Source organism: Hakea prostrata, chromosome 2 (assembly GCF_041222555.1).
Source record: "Hakea prostrata isolate BN-2017 chromosome 2, UWA_Hpros_2, whole genome shotgun sequence".
Lineage (NCBI taxonomy): Eukaryota > Viridiplantae > Streptophyta > Magnoliopsida > Proteales > Proteaceae > Hakea > Hakea prostrata.
In genome coordinates, this window is record NC_142601.1 from 60,726,576 (window position 1) to 60,744,864 (window position 18,289).

At 38.5% G+C, this 18,289-nt stretch overlaps 1 protein-coding gene and 1 pseudogene across 4 annotated transcripts; one reads left to right on the forward strand and one right to left on the reverse strand.

The window, feature by feature from the left end:
* Window positions 1–186: 186 nt before the first annotated feature.
* Window positions 187–17,291, reverse strand: LOC149025408 (putative N(6)-adenosine-methyltransferase MT-A70-like). Of its 4 annotated transcripts, none has more exons than XM_089145639.1 (14): window positions 16,134–17,291; window positions 15,265–15,363; window positions 14,647–14,730; window positions 14,178–14,533; window positions 13,292–13,508; window positions 12,950–13,029; window positions 8,568–12,824; window positions 8,297–8,471; window positions 2,205–2,243; window positions 2,004–2,057; window positions 1,748–1,798; window positions 1,454–1,511; window positions 460–1,358; window positions 187–276 (listed from the first exon to the last, which is right to left on the reverse strand). In XM_089145639.1, the coding sequence occupies exons 1-7, from the start codon at window positions 16,896–16,898 to the stop codon at window positions 12,545–12,547; spliced, it is 1,881 nt and encodes a 626-aa protein (XP_089001765.1). In that variant the 5' UTR covers window positions 16,899–17,291; the 3' UTR covers window positions 187–276; window positions 460–1,358; window positions 1,454–1,511; window positions 1,748–1,798; window positions 2,004–2,057; window positions 2,205–2,243; window positions 8,297–8,471; window positions 8,568–12,544. The 4 variants fall into 4 exon arrangements, with proteins under 4 accessions (XP_089001765.1, XP_089001767.1, XP_089001766.1 ...); XM_089145641.1 differs by having other exon boundaries at window positions 460–515; window positions 1,028–1,358; window positions 8,297–12,824; XM_089145640.1 differs by lacking the exon at window positions 8,297–8,471 and having other exon boundaries at window positions 12,068–12,824.
* On the forward strand, window positions 9,882–11,075 carry LOC149025409 (E3 ubiquitin-protein ligase PUB23 pseudogene; annotated as a pseudogene).
* Window positions 17,292–18,289: the final 998 nt, after the last annotated feature.

An 18,289-nucleotide genomic window follows, 5' to 3' on the forward strand; every position in this document is an offset into this window, starting at 1 on the left:
ACAGCTGTGTGTGCTGGCCACACTCTAACGCTCGTTGCCCTGCAAATCTCAGTGACCTGGAGGACAAATTAAGGCTTGATGGTTAAGAGGAAAATTTATATAATCGACATGAATCCCATAAAGTTCCAATCTGCTGCCCTACCTCAACTCTGTCACCTGGCTTTCCAGCATCCACGAGTTTATCATGCATCAACAAGCTCACAGTATGAGGTGTTCCTCCCTCGGGGATCTCATCTGGTGTCTCCTATAACCTCACAATCTGCTTTATCCACAAACCTGGTTTTCACATCAGGACCTAATGTAAATGCAATTACATGGGGCAAATGGGCAATCAGTATCAAATTACAACTTTGAAAAGAATATGTTCTAAGTCTGACAGGAGGCACCATCACAAGGGGACAGTTTTACATAACTTGAAGTCATCATGTATAATATATGGAAAAGGTGGCTGCTCCATACCTTCCCTAAGTGCAGGCTCTATATTCTGAAGATCAACAGCCTGAAGTTGTCCAAACCTGTAATGAGAATGCAAGACCAATCAAAAACCATGTGAATAAAAATCATGACAATTATCATGAAAACATGGACGTATCAAAAAATATCATATGAACCAAAAAAACCTGAAACTGATGACAATGGGGAAACCGAAAAAGTAATTTGTTTTCTTCCCGTGAATGCCTATATTGGTGGGAGTACATCAATCACAGAAAGAAAATATGCATGTAGTGGCTAGGTGACCCAAGGCACTGGAGAAACGCACAGGCAATAAGACATCCACGGAGGTATGCAACATATGTAATGTAGTAATAAGCATTTAAACACAACACAGAAGCCATAGAAATGAAATATTATTAAATTAAGCTAAATAATGACTTAATAGAGGAAAACCAACATATGACAATCGTATCAAAGGATTTAAGAAAATAATATTCACAAAAAACAAAGCAATAAACATAAATCAACATAAACTCATGAAGTGTTGAAAACCTGTAAAATGTGTCACAAGGGCAGAAGGTGTGTTTCTCACCTTGGACCCAAAAAAGTGCCTAGATGCCTAGGCTATGCCTTGACAACTACAAAACTTTGATGATCCTACTCATAATGGAGTATGAGAGAACGGACAAGATAAGGATATTTCAGGCCTAATTCAACAACACAATGACAGCAAGTTGTGGCTGAAAAGGCTACTTTTATGATTTTCTCATTTTTCTGAAGAAAAGATGTTATTGGGCGCGTTCCTCGTAGACCTCCTACTTTGAGTAGTTGATGGGGTTGGAGGCGCATCCATGGCACCAAATCGAGAGGGCAGTGGAGAAGGTGTGAGAGATGCGTGTCTTCGCCTTCTGCCATTAGAGTTGCTGCCAGGAGATGAAAAGGTGTTACCAGTCAGACTTGAGTATGAATCATACGGAGAAGTCTTACTATGGTGAAATTAGCAGATGAACGCACTTACTGCCACTATAACAGGGATGCAGATTACTTTATTTCACCCTTGATGCTGACCAATTGAGCTGAAAGGCCAGATATATGTGTTATTTCAAAAACAAGATTAGTAAGAAGAAGATCGAGTAAAATCATATATCTGGACGTGAATTTCTGAGAAATGTACCATGAAAAGGAACAAACTGAACATCAAACATAAAAACAGAATTTCTAATCAGATATCAGAAACATGTACCTCTGGTTTACAACGATATGTTCTAGGTAAATAAAAATGAAAGGGATAGAAAGCATATAAGACACTTACGTTCTGTACAGTTGAAGAGGTAAACTTTCTCCCCACGAAGCACTCCACCCTCTTCAAATGCATTTCGATGAAAATTGAGAACTTTCAGTGCCTACAACTTTTAAGTAGCTTTTTTGTATTCGAAAGAAAACTCCTTCGCCAATGACCAGGATCATTGGCTACATATTTAATGTCTATGCATATTTCTTTGAAGTTGAGGTTGAAGGGGGAAATAAGCCAAACACTAATGTACATTATCCAAAAAAATTGCACTCACTTCCAAGTTTGAAAGATCCCAGTTGAGCTTATAAAAGGAGTCCAGTTGATCCCACTGCAATTTATAGATCAAAATTATTTCTGAGTCATGTTGTCCAAACTATAAAATTGGAAGAAATAATAATATAAAAACAAAATGAGGACTTGATGTGAATTAAGTAGTAACAGTAATAAAAGAAGACTAATAAAGTTCCAGTCAGACCTCTGTCCCTACAGGAAATGCAGCTTGCCACAAATCTTCCTACAAAACGGAAACCAACTTTGGATCAATGAAAGAGAAAACAAAGTCAATGTCCAACTAATTTAACTATATAACAGGTAAATTCACCATCTGCACAGCCAATCTGATGCAGTTGAGGATCGGTTGCAACTAAAACTGAAGAAACAATGAAGGTCGAAGAAAAGAAACACACAAGCACGAAAGACTGAGCTGCTGGATATACATCAGAGCTCCAAATGCAAATTTACTAAAACGAAAGTCCGAAATAAGCAACTTCCAAGTCGTAGCAACTGGTTCCCCTAGAATTCTATTGAAAGTACTCGAAATCAAAAGAAAACAGCAGCTTCAAGGGGGAAATTGCAAGAAATATAACTCCACCACACGAAATAGTGATGGAGAAAGCGAAACCTCAGTACATGAAGCAAAGCCCTAATAATTTAAACCTTAAGACTCGTTTATTAGAATAGAAGAAATACGATTTGAAAATGGGGTTAAAGAAGGGGAAAGGAGAAATAGACAACCAGATTGCGCTTCCCGCGAAAGTATTAAGGTTCAGCTTCAGTTTTACGAGCAACAGGAGCTTTAACTCGTTTTCCTCTGCTGGAAGCTTTGGTAGATTCTTTTGGAAGCTCTTCAGGAGATTTGCTTTCTTCTTTGTGATTCAATTTTCTCTTCGAGCCTCTAGCCATGGTTTCGTGAAGGAGAAAAGATGATGCAGAGAGAGTCTCTGAGACGGAGAAATAGAGAGAGGGAGAGAGAGAGATTGGACTATAGGTTCATGGCATGAAGAGAACGCACTATCTTGAAGGAGGAGGCGGCATGACCTTAACCAACTCAATGTTTCTTCTTCCTTATTGCTTAAAATTTAGGAAATGTCTTTTAAGTTTACTTGCCCTGCTATGTTTAGGCATCCATATTTGAACAGTGTTTCATGAAGTGATGACAAAGGAAAAGTTATGGTTTCAATCAGCCTAGAGAAGATTATTTCACTTGGCAAAATAGTCTGCAAGGGAGTTTCAGGGAACCATCAGCTGCTGCTCCACCAGAAGAGGTACCATTGATTGGATGGGAGCCCTCAAGGGAAGGATGGGTCAACTTTAATGTTAATGGATTCAGAACTCAAATTGACTCAAGCTCAAGCAAGGCAGGATTCAGTGGTATTCTTAGAGACACAACAAGCCGAATGATCCTTTCTTTTCATGAAGGATGTGGCTCCCAATCTGTATCACAAGCAGAAACAAAGACAATTTTTAAAGCTCTTTTATGGGTCAAAGAGTTGAATCTTTCTAAAGTCATCATTGAAGGCGATAATTCGAAAGTTATTGATCTCATGAAGAATCAGAACAACCCTACTGGAGAAATGGAAGTATCATCCATCACTCAAGATTACTTGTAGCATCCTTATGATAATATCCATCTCTCACATATTAAGAAAGAAGGGAATAATGTTGTTGATCATTTAGCGAGTCTAAATCCTCATCACTCACTACACCCGTCCACCCAATTTTTCTCTCTCATAGTCCACCTGACACAGGCGGGGGCCTCGGTGGCCTAAAATAGGTGGGTTGTGAGAAGAAAAAGTGGGTGGACCATGGGAGTGGGTGGAGAAGATTTGTATCATCATTTGGCAAATCATGGGGCTTCTACCCAACTGTCATTTGATTCCAATATTTTATTTATAATATTATTCTACTTTGCTGAGTTGGTATCTCCCTAGCCCCTGCCTTAGTTGTTTAGAACTTAGTTTATTATATATTGTGTATGTCATTATCACTCATTGTTGAAAACCTATGAAAACCCTAAGATAACAGTCAAATTAATTGGTAGTTAACATGGAAAGGGAGCTATTTCTGGGCTATTATATCTGACAGATGTTACCACGTGCATTTGCACATGCAACTTTACTAGTATATATATTACATAATATTGCTATATTATATAATGTTCCTATGTTAATCATGTTTTAAACTCTCTTGTTCACTCTCAATCTCCTCTCCCAATCTCACTCGATCTATTTACCAAAAAAAAAAATCTCTCTCGATCTCAAATTGAAGGCAATAATTCGAAAGTTATTGATCTCATGAAGAATCAGAACAACCCTACTGGAGAAATGGAAGTATCATCCATCACTCAAGATTACTTGTAGCATCCTTATGATAATATCCATCTCTCACATATTAAGAAAGAAGGGAATAATGTTGTTGATCATTTAGCGAGTCTAAATCCTCATCACTCACTACACCCGTCCACCCAATTTTTCTCTCTCATAGTCCACCTGACACAGGCGGGGGCCTCGGTGGCTTAAAATAGGTGGGTTGTGAGAAGAAAAAGTGGGTGGACCATGGGAGTGGGTGGAGAAGATTTGTATCATCATTTGGCAAATCATGTGGCTTCTACCCAACTGTCATTTGATTCCAATATTTTATTTATAATATTATTCTACTTTGCTGAGTTGATATCTCCCTAGCCCCTGCCTTAGTTGTTTAGAACTTAGTTTATTATATATTGTGTATGTCATTATCACTCATTGTTGAAAACCTATGAAAACCCTAAGATAACAGTCAAATTAATTGGTAGTTAACATGGAAAGGGAGCTATTTCTGGGCTATTATATCTGACAGATGTTACCACATGCATTTGCACATGCAACTTTACTAGTATATATATATATATATACACTAGTAAAAAAACATGTGATATATGGGAAAAAAATTGAAAGAAAAAAATTGAAGCAACTATAAATTTGAAAAAAAAAAAAAAAAAGGACAAAAATATATTTGCAAAAAAGGTAGAGTACATGCTTTTATAATAGTAGTATAAAACACATTCCACAAAACAAGGTAATCATAACTTTCAGCTACATTTGGGCACGTAGTTATGCGGTTATACATAAGGATTAATCTCAAATACTGGGCACGTGATTTATAAAATATCTAGAGCTTGATATAAAATCATAGAGTATATCCCTGTGCCCAGTATAGTGGTAACGAAGATGTCAGCTTCCGAAAGCATATCTTCAAGGGTCAGGACATTGAAGCCTTCCATCAAAGCTTGAAGGGAACAGAGGGTGTCAATCTCAGTCACAGTGACACGTGCACCAGCCTGCTTGAGAGCGGAAGCATATCCCTTGCCGACATCTCCATACCCTGCCACAACTGTGATCTTTCCAGCAATCATAACATCAGTAGCTCTCATCAATGTAAGTAAATAAATCCAACTGTGTTGCCCCTCCATTAACGGTATCACATTCTCCTACTGGAACTGGAAATTTCTGTAGCTGGCCATATTATAATCAACTTGAATGTTACAAACATAATAGTTTGCAAATTTGAATGTTACAAATGTTATAGTTTGTACACTTAAGGAGTGCATATATGATTTGCTTGAAATTTTAAAAATTAAAAACAAGAGTGGATCGATGTTCTTACCTGTCTCACTACCAGCTCTCCTTGCAATTTTTTGGTTCACAGGAGGAATGATTTTCCCATCAATTTCTCCAAATATCCCTTCTCCTGGAAAATTTTCAAATTCTATGACATTTTCTGGTTTTGGTTGGATGGAATTAGACCTTGCATAGTCAACAAGAGCAACTGCCATTGGGTGACTTGATTTACTCTCAACGCTTGAAATCCTTCAAAGTTCAAAACATCCAATAGCTTTATATAAAGAGTGGAAAAAAGAAGAAACTTATTTTGGTCGCAATGAAGGAGATTGGATTGTACCAGTAAATCAATGTGTTGAGGCTAACATCATGAGAGAGTTCTGAAATCTGTAACTACAAATTCTCCTCTTGTAATCGTTCCAGTCTTATCGAAAGCCATGGTTTTAATCTGAGCTAGAATCTCAAGATTATATCCTCAATCCCAATCTCATCATCAATAAATTTTGAATATAAAATCATAGAGTATATCCTCAATCCCAACTACGGGCAGTGAAGAAATAAAGAAACATAGAATATAAAATCATATACAAAGAATAATAAAAAATTAAAAAAAGGAGAAAAAGAGAAAGATAAATAAATTGAGAAAGAGTACACAATTGTAGAGTATAATGTTTTCCAAATTTTCTTAACCCACGCATATAGAAAGGGAAGATAATAAATAGGAAGAAAAGAAGGAGAAAGGAGATAAGAGAGAAAAAATAAGGATTGACGAGTTAGTTTTTAATTAGGAATAAAATTTTGAATACATAATAAGATTCTTTTTTTTTAAATTTCCTTAACCCACTTTTATAGAAAGAGAAGAGAATAATTAGGAAGAAAAGATGAGAGAAAAGAGAGGAGAGAATAAATAGGGATTGAGAAGTTAGTTTTTAATTAGGAATAAAATTTTGAATACCAAAAAAGATTTTTTTTTTCAAAAATTTTCTTAACCCACGTTTATAGAAAGAGAAGACAATTTGAAATGACATTTATGCCCATTATTTTACCTTTAAAAATTGTTCTCAATATTTGGGGCAATTCCCTGTAATTCCCTCTTAAGATTGTGCCACGTAGCATTAGATAATCCATCGGTCACCCAATTCTAAACCCACCATAAATTCCTCCCTCCTCCCGATTTTTCTGTTTCTTGGTGTCTCCTCTGTGCGAAGGAAAGCTTGGTTTAAGTTGAAGGCACTTAAAGCAAAGGCCAGTTCAGTTCGGTTGAAACTCAAAGAGAGGAAAAGCTGATGATGAAACAAATTTGGATTAGTTGATGGAAGGAACTATAGAAACACAGTGAGCATTTAAAGCCAAAAAGAAAAATCACCCAGGAGAGACAATCTATTGGATGTATCTACGGAAGAAATCCCTCACTGCAAGGGGGAAAGAAAAAGAAAAAAACAAAAGCCTTAAAATGAAAGACCGGCAAACAGGTAAAAACGTTGTTTCCTTAAGAACAGAGAGATATAATGAAGCACACCAAAACAATAACCAACAGAAAAACCCAGACCAAGTGTACCCATCTTCTCTTTCGCTTCATCTTGTAAGTGTCAATGAGTTTCTTCGTTCGGCTATTGACTAAGTCACCTGCATGGGCTACATTCTGTTCTATGTCGTTTATCTGTTTGCCTTGTTTCTCAACCATAACAACCATATCAAGAAAGATCTGATGAAGCTCTGTCAAGCTTTTCTGAAGTTGCTTCAAGGCCTCTTACCTCTCATTCCTTCCCTGCAATCTGAAGTGATCAATTCTTTCAAGCACTGAAACCGTTCATCATCTCTTTCAGTTTAGTTCTCACACATCGGTGATCCTTGTTCGATCAATAGGAATTCCTTCTCCCTTGAAGGTTAAGGGGTTTTTACACCGAATTTCCTGAAGAAGAAAAGATCGACCGCGAATAGTGAGAGAGACCGTGAAGAGGGGCTTTTATAGAATTTCGCACGGAGGAGACACTGAGAGACGGATTCAGGATTTTCCTTTTTGGGGAAGAGAGAGAAGAGAGAGGAATATATGGGTGGATTTAGAATTGGTGACCGTTGGATTATCTAATACCATGTGGCACAATCTTGAGAGGGAATTACAGGGAATTGCAGGGAAAGGAATTGCAGACGATGTGAATCCGGCCAAATAGTAACATTTCACATGTAGGAAGAGAAAAAACTGAGAAAATTATGAAAAATAAGAGAATTAACATTATTTTAAAAAAATCCCTTGGCCCCTCTATATGTCCGCCCCCAACGAATCCAGAAGTCAATAAATCAGTGAAAACCGTATCAAAAGAATCCAAATTTCCATAACATAAGATAATGTTAACGTAATAATGTTAGTAAATAATGTTAACCGAATTTCCATAAGATAAGATGATGTTAACGTAACAATGTTAGTAAATAATGTTAACCGTATCAGTGATAATGTTAGCAAATAATGTTAATGCTGTATCAGAAGATAAGATAATGTTAATTCTCGGTTTTGCGAATCCATAAGTCAATAAATCAGTGAAAACATTCAAAAGAATCCAAATTTCGAGTTCTGCAACAAATTCGAAGAGCTAATAAGAAACTCTTCAGCAAATTGTTGAATTTCAACGGAATTGAAATTCAAAAAAAATGTAGAAGATGAACACTGCAAATGGTACAGAGAGTGGATTAATACCTTGAAAACCCTTGACATCCGTTTATTTTCTTGGCACATCCTTTGCAATATGCATGTCAACCTTCAAAATCGCCATTATCGATACATCTTCTTTCTTCCCCCATCTCCTTCTTCTCACCATTGTTAGGCTTATCACCATCGTTCGGTTTCTGATTATCTTTCTGCAATGAGAAAACTAATACATAGAAACCCAATAAATTCTTCGAATATAACTGAACATCAAATTCAAATTTCAAAATTGAGAGGAAGAGAGAAGAAGAAGGCAACCCACCTCACCCATTATAGCTTGCTTTTCTGTGCACATGCGTTAACAATAATATACCAAAAGAAGAACTTGAACTGTGCAAGGGTTTACTTCAAGAAGCTCTTACCTTTGATTCAGCGGAAGGTGCAGAATATCTCTTCAGTTATTACTTTAACTGAACTTCTGCAGAGGTAAATTCTGCAATAATCGAAAGTTGGGAGTTTGGAAAAATTAGATGAAAGAGAAAAATCAGACGAACGGGGAAAAGAAAGATTGAGAGAGATCGAGAGAGATTCAGAGAGAGAGTTCGAGAGGGAGAGGGGTATAGAGAGCGACAGACTTTGAGAGAGATTGAGAGAGGTCGTAGAGAGATTTAGAGAGAGTGGTGATTTAGAGAGAGATTCAGAGAGAGTTTGATAGGGAGAGGGTATAGAGAGTGACAGACTTTGAGCGAGATTAAAAGAGGTCGAGAGATAAATCGAGAGAGAAATTAAGAAAGGGATTAAAATTAATGATAAATTAATAATAATTAATGACTAAAATGTCTAAATTATCCTTGTAAAAATAAGTAAAGAAATAGCAAATAGTACAACATTATTGGTATTTAGAACAATGATAGGGACAGAAAAGGACGGAAAAAGATTTGCGAAAAAGGTAGAGTACATGCTTTTATTATAGTAGTATGATATATATATATATATTACATAATATTGCTATATTATATAATGTTCCTATGTTAATCATGTTTTAAACTCTCTTGTTCACTCTCAATCTCCTCTCCCAATCTCACTCGATCTATTTACCAAAAAAAAATCTCTCTCGATCTCTCCCAAACTCTCTCAATCTCTTCCTATGACGAATTAGGAAGATTTAAATTATTTTATTAAATCGATCTCTCTCAATCTCCTCTCACAAATTGGGAAGACAGAGCAAGGGCTTCAATACAAGGTTGTTGGTCGACAGACCTCTATTGATCTCTTTCAATCTCTCTCGATCTCAAGGATTCCCGGCTGCTTTGCTGCACTTGACGGAAGTCGAATTTGATCATTATGATATTGTGTTCTTATTTTTTGCCTTATTTTGCCTGTTTCGTTTTTCTCTACCTCTTGTTTTTGCAAGCCAGAAAAAGCTTGAAATTGACAATGAGTCTCTTTTAATCTCATTCGAAGTTTCCAATTAATTCCTTTAATTGATGTGCATTTGTCTGAAAAGTAATAATATGTGTCTCTTTAATATGATGTTTGGCATCCGTAAGTCTTAGTTTATCGAGAGAGTATTTGCTTTATAATGTATGTATGCATCAATGACTTACCCGGTCTTGATTCATTCGTCAAGTTCAAGATGCATGAAGTTGATGTTCCATCCTATTTTATTTGTCCAATCTCTTTGGAAATCATGAAAGATCCAGTGACTCTACCTTCGGGGATAACTACAATCGGAAGTTCATAGAGAGATGGATTCTCTCTGACAACAACAGCACTTGCCTAGTTACCAGACAACCCTTATTGACAGATACTGATCTGACCCCAAACACGCCCTTGGACGATTGATCCAAGCATGGTGCACTCTCAATGCTTCCAAAGGCAACGAATCCCAAGACCACAGACTCCAGTTTGTGAAGCCCAGATCATCAAACTTCTTAAAGAAGGTAAGGTTGTTCAACATAGAATGAGATGCCTCCAGAGTCTCTGTTCCATCGCCAACGAAAGCGAGAGGAACCGGAGATGTCTAGAATCTGCAGGTGCAGTTGAGTTCTTGGCTTCAATTGTATTAAGCAGGAGTTCAAGCGCGAGATGTGGAGCCAGTGATGAAGCTTCAGCGTCTGCAGATATCAGAGGTTGGACTCAAGAAACTTATTGGCAAAAATGGTGAATTCATTGAGACCTTGATGTGGGTTTTGCAACATGGGAGTAACTCATCACGTACTTACTCTACATTGCTTCTTAAATCCATGTTCGAGGTGTCTGATCCGAATTGCCTGATGACCTTGCGAGTAGAACATTTTGTTCAGCTCATGAACGTTTTGCGTAACCAGATCTTGCAGCAGGCATCCAGGGCTTCATTGCAGATCATAGTTGAGCTCTGTCAATGGAGTCAAAACAGGATCAAAGCCATGGAAGCTGGTGCAGTTTCGGTGTTGATCGAGATACTCCTACAGACAACAGAGAAGAGAGATTCTGAGACGGTGTTGGTGGTGTTGGATCAACTGTGTGGATGCGCAGAAGGGAGAGCGGAGTTGTTAGGTCATGGAGCTGGAATTGTTGTGGTGTCCAAGAAGATACTTAGGGTTTCACAAGTGGCCACTCATAGAGGAGTAAAAATATTGTCCTCCATATCGAGGTTCTGTGGGACTTCATGTGTTCTTCAGGAGATGTTGCAAGTTGGGGTTGCTTCCAAGTTGTGTTTGTTGCTGCAGGTGGACTATAGCCTCAAGACCAAAGAGAAGGCCAAGGAGATGCTTAAGTTGCATTCTAGGGTTTGGAAGAACCCTCTTGTATCCCTGTTCATTTACTCCATTCTTATCCATCCTCTTGATCAGGACAAGGAACAGTTATAACAACATTATTAAGTCCCATGGAAAGTTGACCACCTGATGCAGTACAAGGTCTTCGGTGGTTATCACCGATATCTTTTTCGAGAAGCTGCCTTGGAAGGTGAGGACAGGCACTTAAAGGTATTTTCCACTACAAAGTAACCCAGATTATCATCATATCATACATTAGGAAAAAGTAAAATACTGCACAAGAAAGCAGCCAACAGCATTACACAACAGGTACAGAAAGCAACGACTACAGGGTAAGTTCGAAATAGTCTTCCACCACAACAAATCATTACCAATTGAATGGAAGAATGTAGACACAACTTCTGAGAAATAGTTTTGATAGATTTTTCCCTTTATAATGGAAATATCCAATGTGGAGTCTCTCCATTGTGTGCTGGATGTCACGGGTTCAAATCAGCCTCTCTGCAAAAAGCAGGGGTAAGGCTGCCTAGAAAGTCCTTTCCCAGACCCCACAGTGTGGGAGCTTCGACACTGGGTACGCCCTTTATAATGGAAATATCCAATGGTCCTTTGCAGGAGGGCTACAAAGGGGAAGTTCCCAACTAAATCACCCATACAACAATAGACATGGCTGCAGGACCAGTGACATTAAGAGGAAGAACTCCAAGTTGTATCCAAAGGAAACAGCAGCTCACTGAATCTTCCAGTTAAAAGTACAGGAAATGTAAGATGTTTAGACAACCAGAAAGAGATAAACCAAAAAAGTGATCGGATGGAAAGATGTTGAGGGACATAAGGAAAAATAAAGCCCCAAAATCTATACATAACATGGCATTGATATCAAAATCAGATTCAAAAACAGAGAGCAGCATCAATCAAGTAAAGAAGTAGAAAACAAAACATTATATATACTTTTGCAGTAAAATTTAGAAAGAAGAAAAAGAGGAACACAAGCAGATTTTGAGAAGCTTCAAGAAGAAGGAAAATGGAAAATATCATGAGATCAAGAGAAGGAATGAAGTACCTGAAGAAACTTGTAGAGATCCATCAAACTGAGGTGTACTGCAAGCAGATTTTGAGAAGCTTCAAGAAAAAGGATATAAGTACAGAGTTGTGACAATACATTGAGGGTTTTGGAATGAAACAAAAGAGAAAACACAAGGTTCACAGAGAAAGAATGCATTTTACTATTATACACTACACTTGAATCAGACTTTTAAGTGATTTTGCGCAAAAACTAATGGAATGAGCTTTCTGCCCATAATCGATAATAGACTAAAGTCTACTTGGATTATGAAGTTTTTTCTATTTTTTTTAAAACAAAATAGATAGCAAAAAGACAAAAACAAAAATAAAAAATTATGAAAAAAATGAGAATGTGAATTGATACCAAAAACGCCCTAAAGAAAAAGGATCCAACTAGAGCATTAATATACTGTTGTGAAGAAAAAAGACCATGGGGAAATGATACATTTTCTTATGACAACCATAACACCATCCATTAAGACAAATCAACCATTTTAACATCCGTGGATATTGGCTTCTCTCCAGAGGCAAAGGGTTCTGCGCCAGGGGGCTCTGCATACTGCAGCATGGTCTTTGATTCCATTCCTGCAAATGGGCTCCTTGATTGACTGCTGCTCAAGTCCAGTTCCATTGCGGAACTCCGAGGAGGGGATGCTGGTTGCACCTCAACATCTGGGTACGCAGCCTTGAATCTTGCTCGGAGCCCTTCATCAACCAACCGAACTCCGTTCAATTGATTACCAAGAGACATCCACCTGTTTCAATTGGATTTGACGTTATAATTTGACCAAATCAAATGCCAGTTCCACTCATTCCATAGAATCCTGAACACTGAGAAACTCGAAATTCTAAAAATAGAAATCAGAAACTATAAACATACCCTGCCTGTGTGTTGTGCATTCGTGCAAACAACTCCAGCTTTCTTGTTCTTGGGCTTATCCTCTCAAGAAGAGGATACATCTGCATATATGCCAAGCATATATTTTTAGCTTGTAAGTTACATCAAATGGGTCAAGTAAGTTCATAATAAGGACAACCATCAACAGATAACAAGGATAACTGGGTAATGGCTTTAACATTGCAGCTGCAGGAAAAGAGCGGAGAGCCACTTGAAGCCTCAAAGGTGGCAAGGGAAAGTAATGATTGAAAGAAAAAAAAAGAAGAAAAAAAAAAAGAAAGAAAGAAAAAAAGAAGGAAGGAAGAAGAAGAAGATACCAGTTACCTCATCCGGTTTACGACTTGTCTCTCGAACCTCTGCAACGATGACATCTGTGTCAATATTCCGGTTTACCTCTGGATCTCCCTTAATGCCGACAAGGCAATGTTCCTTACTGTGATTCAGCCAATGTCCTGTACGCCCTGTTCTGATAATCCGCTGAAGTTGATTGGTTTTCACCCAAATGATCTCCTCCACCCGCTTGTATCCCCAAAGCTCCAAACTGACAGAAGATGATCAAGATGTGGTGAGCTTAAATGAACTTTATGCCATGGTAAGATATTATATATAATCAAAATGCAATTTAAAAATCACACTGCATATAACATTCTACTTGCTGGCCATCCTGAGAAATATCATTCCTTCCTTTTTGGGTTGGGGACAGCTTGTGATGATTAGTCTATGAAGAGTCTTTGACGCAAATAAGTGGACAGATCTGCAATGATAGGTTATATTGAAGGAAGAAAAAAAGAAGAAAGAACTTTGAGGGGTGCGGTAAGACAAGAGGAAAGGACAGCCAAAGGATCCTTTCATGTGAACCGGGATACCATCCTGTGGGAATTAATAAAGCAATGAAGAAAATTCAAGCGGCATGACCAATAGGAGCATGAAACAGTTCTGCCGGACCTTATTATCAAGCAACTCCACGATGTTTTCACAGAGAACCCTCACCCATAAAATAGTATGCTCCTATAGCAGCCTATATTATACTCACAAAAAAGGGGGGGAGTTGGTGTTTTGAGTGAACTAGTAATTGGTTTGTTGCACCTTTTTGGTAGAACAATTAATCTCCAAGCATTCACAACTTATTGCTTGGTTAAAATTATAGAAACAAACCATAATTTCATATACTAGTTGCAAGATACTGAGACAGTCAAAGTTGAGCAAATACCACTCTCGTCCAAGCTCCATTGCACGACCGGTTACCCAGAGAAAAATTAAACCATCTGTCTGCAGGGCAGGAACATTGAGATTGCGCATTTCATCATCAGCCATTGTGCCATAGGGCAACTCCATATGAATATCCCATGGGGGATCTGCCATGATAACTCCAAACTGCCCCAAAATGTCCATTCTAAATGTACGGATATCACAGTTAATCCATTGTGGCTCACCAAGCTCTACCTCTGAACAATATTCAGCCCGCTGAGGTTTTAATTGTTTGGGAGGTGGGACAGCAGCAGTCCCCATCATCATAGCTGGAATATCTGGTGTTGGGTCAAGCTCATAGTGAACATATTTACATGTCTGTCCACAGAATAACAAATCAGTACAATTCCTCTGATAAACAGAATTATAAGCAAGAGCAACGCCTGTCGTGCACAGGGAGGGGGTTAAGGTCGGTGATGCTGGTACACTACCTTCATGTGCCGACAAGTATCCAGAAATGAGCAATCCCCTAAATTGGTGTCAGTATGTAGAGCAATAATGCGCCGGAAATGAACCTGAACAATCAAATAGTATAATAAAAACAACATACTGTGAGAAGGAAAACTGAAACTGAGATTATCCCAATTGCAGCACTGGAGCATCAACAATAACCAATGCTCCCAGAAATTAAATGATCTGTATATAATAGAATCTCACTCATAAACTATAAAGGTTGAACAGAACTACAATCAAATCCAAAGATAAATGAAATTATCCAGAAATGTGTCGGGAGAAACTTCAAGACATGCCAAGCTGTCAAGGCCAAATCTGTTGTCCATACTAATACAATTGCTTTAAGCCCATTAAATCACCAAAGTACCTTAGAGTGAACTAACTACCATAAGATACATCAAATTTAGGTCATACAATGCAAGGTTCCAATTTTTTAGGATGAATAGTTACGTTTTTTTTTCCTTCCGAGTGAGAGGGAGGGTGTGAATAATTGAATATCAATAGCAAAAAAGGAGCTTTAGTCATAGCAATGTGAACATCCATGCCACCAAACAAATCTGTGCAATGAAAACACTAGCAAGTCTACTCTCACCAACCTTCTCGCATGCCATGTAAGATGCAGATTGACGCCGGCAATCTTCTTTGGTCAAAGCAGAGCAGTACTCCTTCAGTTGAGAACCACCTTTGGTTTTGAACTAAACAGAGGTGCACAACAACAATATAAGATAATCCTTGGGGAAAGGAAGAAAAATATGTTAGGGCATGGGAGAAAATTGGGTAATGAAATGTAATCTTCCATAATGACTTAAATGGTACAAGTACATAACCAAAACTTCACAGATGACGAATGACATAAAGGTACGAGTATTAGCAGATTCTGCGAGACATATATTTCTTAGTTCTTCCAGATTAAGGACATGGAAGCTACAGAATTCACATAATAGATTTTACATTTACAATAGAACGAAACATAACGATGGACAACAAAATAAATCTAGTCATGCTCTTATCAGTGTATTAAGACTGATATAGCGCAATTCTACCGGAAAAAAAAAGACTGATATAGCGCAAGATGAACACTAAAAGAGCGTAAAAGAAAGCCAAGATGACTTGTGTTGTATTGGGAAAGCAGACTCGAACTTTTGAAAGAAGGATATAAGGAGCAACCACCACTTTGTTATTTTACAAGAGACGAAGCAGTGAAAAGGATATCAAAAATTGGGAAGGGGGAGGGCGGTGTTGGTTGTTTAGTCCAATAAGTTTTCTTCTTCTTATTTTGTGAGTGTGTGTATGCTGGGGGAGTTGGGATGGGCAAGGAGTTGGTGTCCGTCAGTGTTCCATCTTATATGAGTCAGCAAGGAAGTCGTAACATCATGACAGACTGCCAGTACTGAACTAGTTCATTACTCAAGTACAGAATAGCTTGAACAATTAAGACTACAACATGAAAGCCAGAATTCCAAACCTTGGCGGCTACGGCAGTTTCCTTGGCAGTGGGACGGTGGATGAGGTCCAGAAGCTCCTCCCCCGTCTTCGACTTTTGTAACTCCTTGAAGGACTTCCTATTCAACAATGCTTCAAGATCTTTCATTTCTTCCTCTTCGGTTCTAGGCCTCAAAGGTGCAGCAGAATTTGGGCTCCCCAGTGGTGGTCTGTGGAGGGGAGAAACTCCCATCCCTCTGGGGAGTCCCATCATCCCCATTCTAGGGCCACCCCTCGGGCCCATAAACTGAGGTCCGGCAGCCGGAAACGCAGGCGATAGTCCGGCTAAATGGGGTTCAGTAGGTCCAACCCACACATCCGGCATTGGCCGAGGCATTGCTCCTCCCATCCGCAAAACAGTACCATTCCTATCAGCTCCACCTGTCACCGGCGGTTGAATTTGATTTCCATCTCTGGAACTCAATTCCAGTTGCTGCTGCTGAGAACTTTCTGGCAACTCCTTGATAGGACGGCTTCGGTCAATATCCTGAACCAAGACCCTCGTTTTCCCGATGCTAGGATTCGGTTTGGGTTTAGGGATTGGGGATGGAGTGTATTGGCGGCCATTGAAGGCGTACACTACTTTGAGCGAGAGATCAAGAGAAGAAACTATGTCGGGAGCGATATTTCGTAAAGAAGCGACGAGTTCTTGCTGAGCGAGGCGTCGGGTTGCAATAAGAGCTTCAAGTTGCTGGCGCTTCTCTTTAAGGGATGCGATGTCGTCGTTACCATCGGATTGGGTCTCCATCTTTATTTCTCCAACCGTGCAATGGAGTTTCCTCCCTCTTTCTCTCTGTCACTTCCGCTTGGTAATCTAGGGTTTCTGCCTCCTCCTCTCTGTCTCCAGAAGTGATTGAGGGTTACTCTGTCACTTTTGATCGGAGCCTCCTTTTGCAGATAATCTCGTTGGATCTACTGAGGACGAGAGGGATTCGGTTCTTCGCCAATCGTGTTTTTCACTTTTCACGGAGCAAAGCAACGGACAAGAAATCGAACAAAACTAGTTAACGGGAAAAAAAAAGTTTAAACCATAAACTCAGAGGAAGAAGCATTAGAAGAAGAAGACCGACTTAGAGAAGTTGAAGGAACACTGTATGGATTAAGAGTCGGTAAGCAAAGGCCTTGATTTGTAAATTCGATAACTATAAAATCTTGAATGTAAAGACGAAAAATTATATTTACAAGTATATCCGCATTTTTTGAACCGTTAAATTTAACTTTGAATCTTTGGAACTTTTTTTTTTTTTTTTTTTTTTTTTTTGGTAAACCAACATTCATTTCAAAGAACAGGGAAATGACAAGGTGTCAGAATTACAAAGATCCAACAACCAAGTAGTGGAATTTGGCCAGTTAGTCCTCCCTGTTAAGGTAACTGCCTTCCCAGCTAGAGAATGAGCAACAGTGTTGCATCCCCTAGGAACAAAGTGAAAACTACAATCCATAAAATAAGAAGAAATGTGGATGATATCCTCTACAATATTCAAAATATCAACAGAAGTAGGGACTTTAGAATTAAGAGCATTGATCAACTGTTGAATCTTTGGAACTTGGAGGATAGCAAAAGAGAATTACTGGAGTAATTGTGAACCTCACCTTCCTTCTATATAGAGCGCCTTTGTTGCAAAAGAAAATCTAGAAAGGTTTGGATCATTCTAGCGTTTTCATTTTGCAGCAGTGGACAGTCATGATTTGGTAACGTGTACAATGTGGATCCAACTGTCATAAATCAAATTACGGGGTCTTAAGTGCAAATTATATTTTTTATTTTACTCTTTTAAAATTATATATATAGGAACAGGTCCCTCGATTGGATTCGGCCCTCCCTGAGAGAAATCCCTGTCATTGATTCCTCGCTATCTTCCTTTGATTCTACGCAGATCTTGCTGTCGGAAAGCCAATTGCTTCTTTGACCTAGAACACTCTTACTTTTGAATCATTGCTACTTTATGGAATATTCACCATTACAAGTCGTCCAATATCGCTGGCGAAATCAAAATGTGCCAAAGCTGATCGATAGGGCTACAGATCTTCCTAAAAACTTAGCCTTGATGTGGTTTCCACATTGATCGCCTTGAGTGTGAGAATCTTCTGCCAAAAAAAACAAAAGAGTGAGTGTGAAGAATCTCATGCATTTTTTGA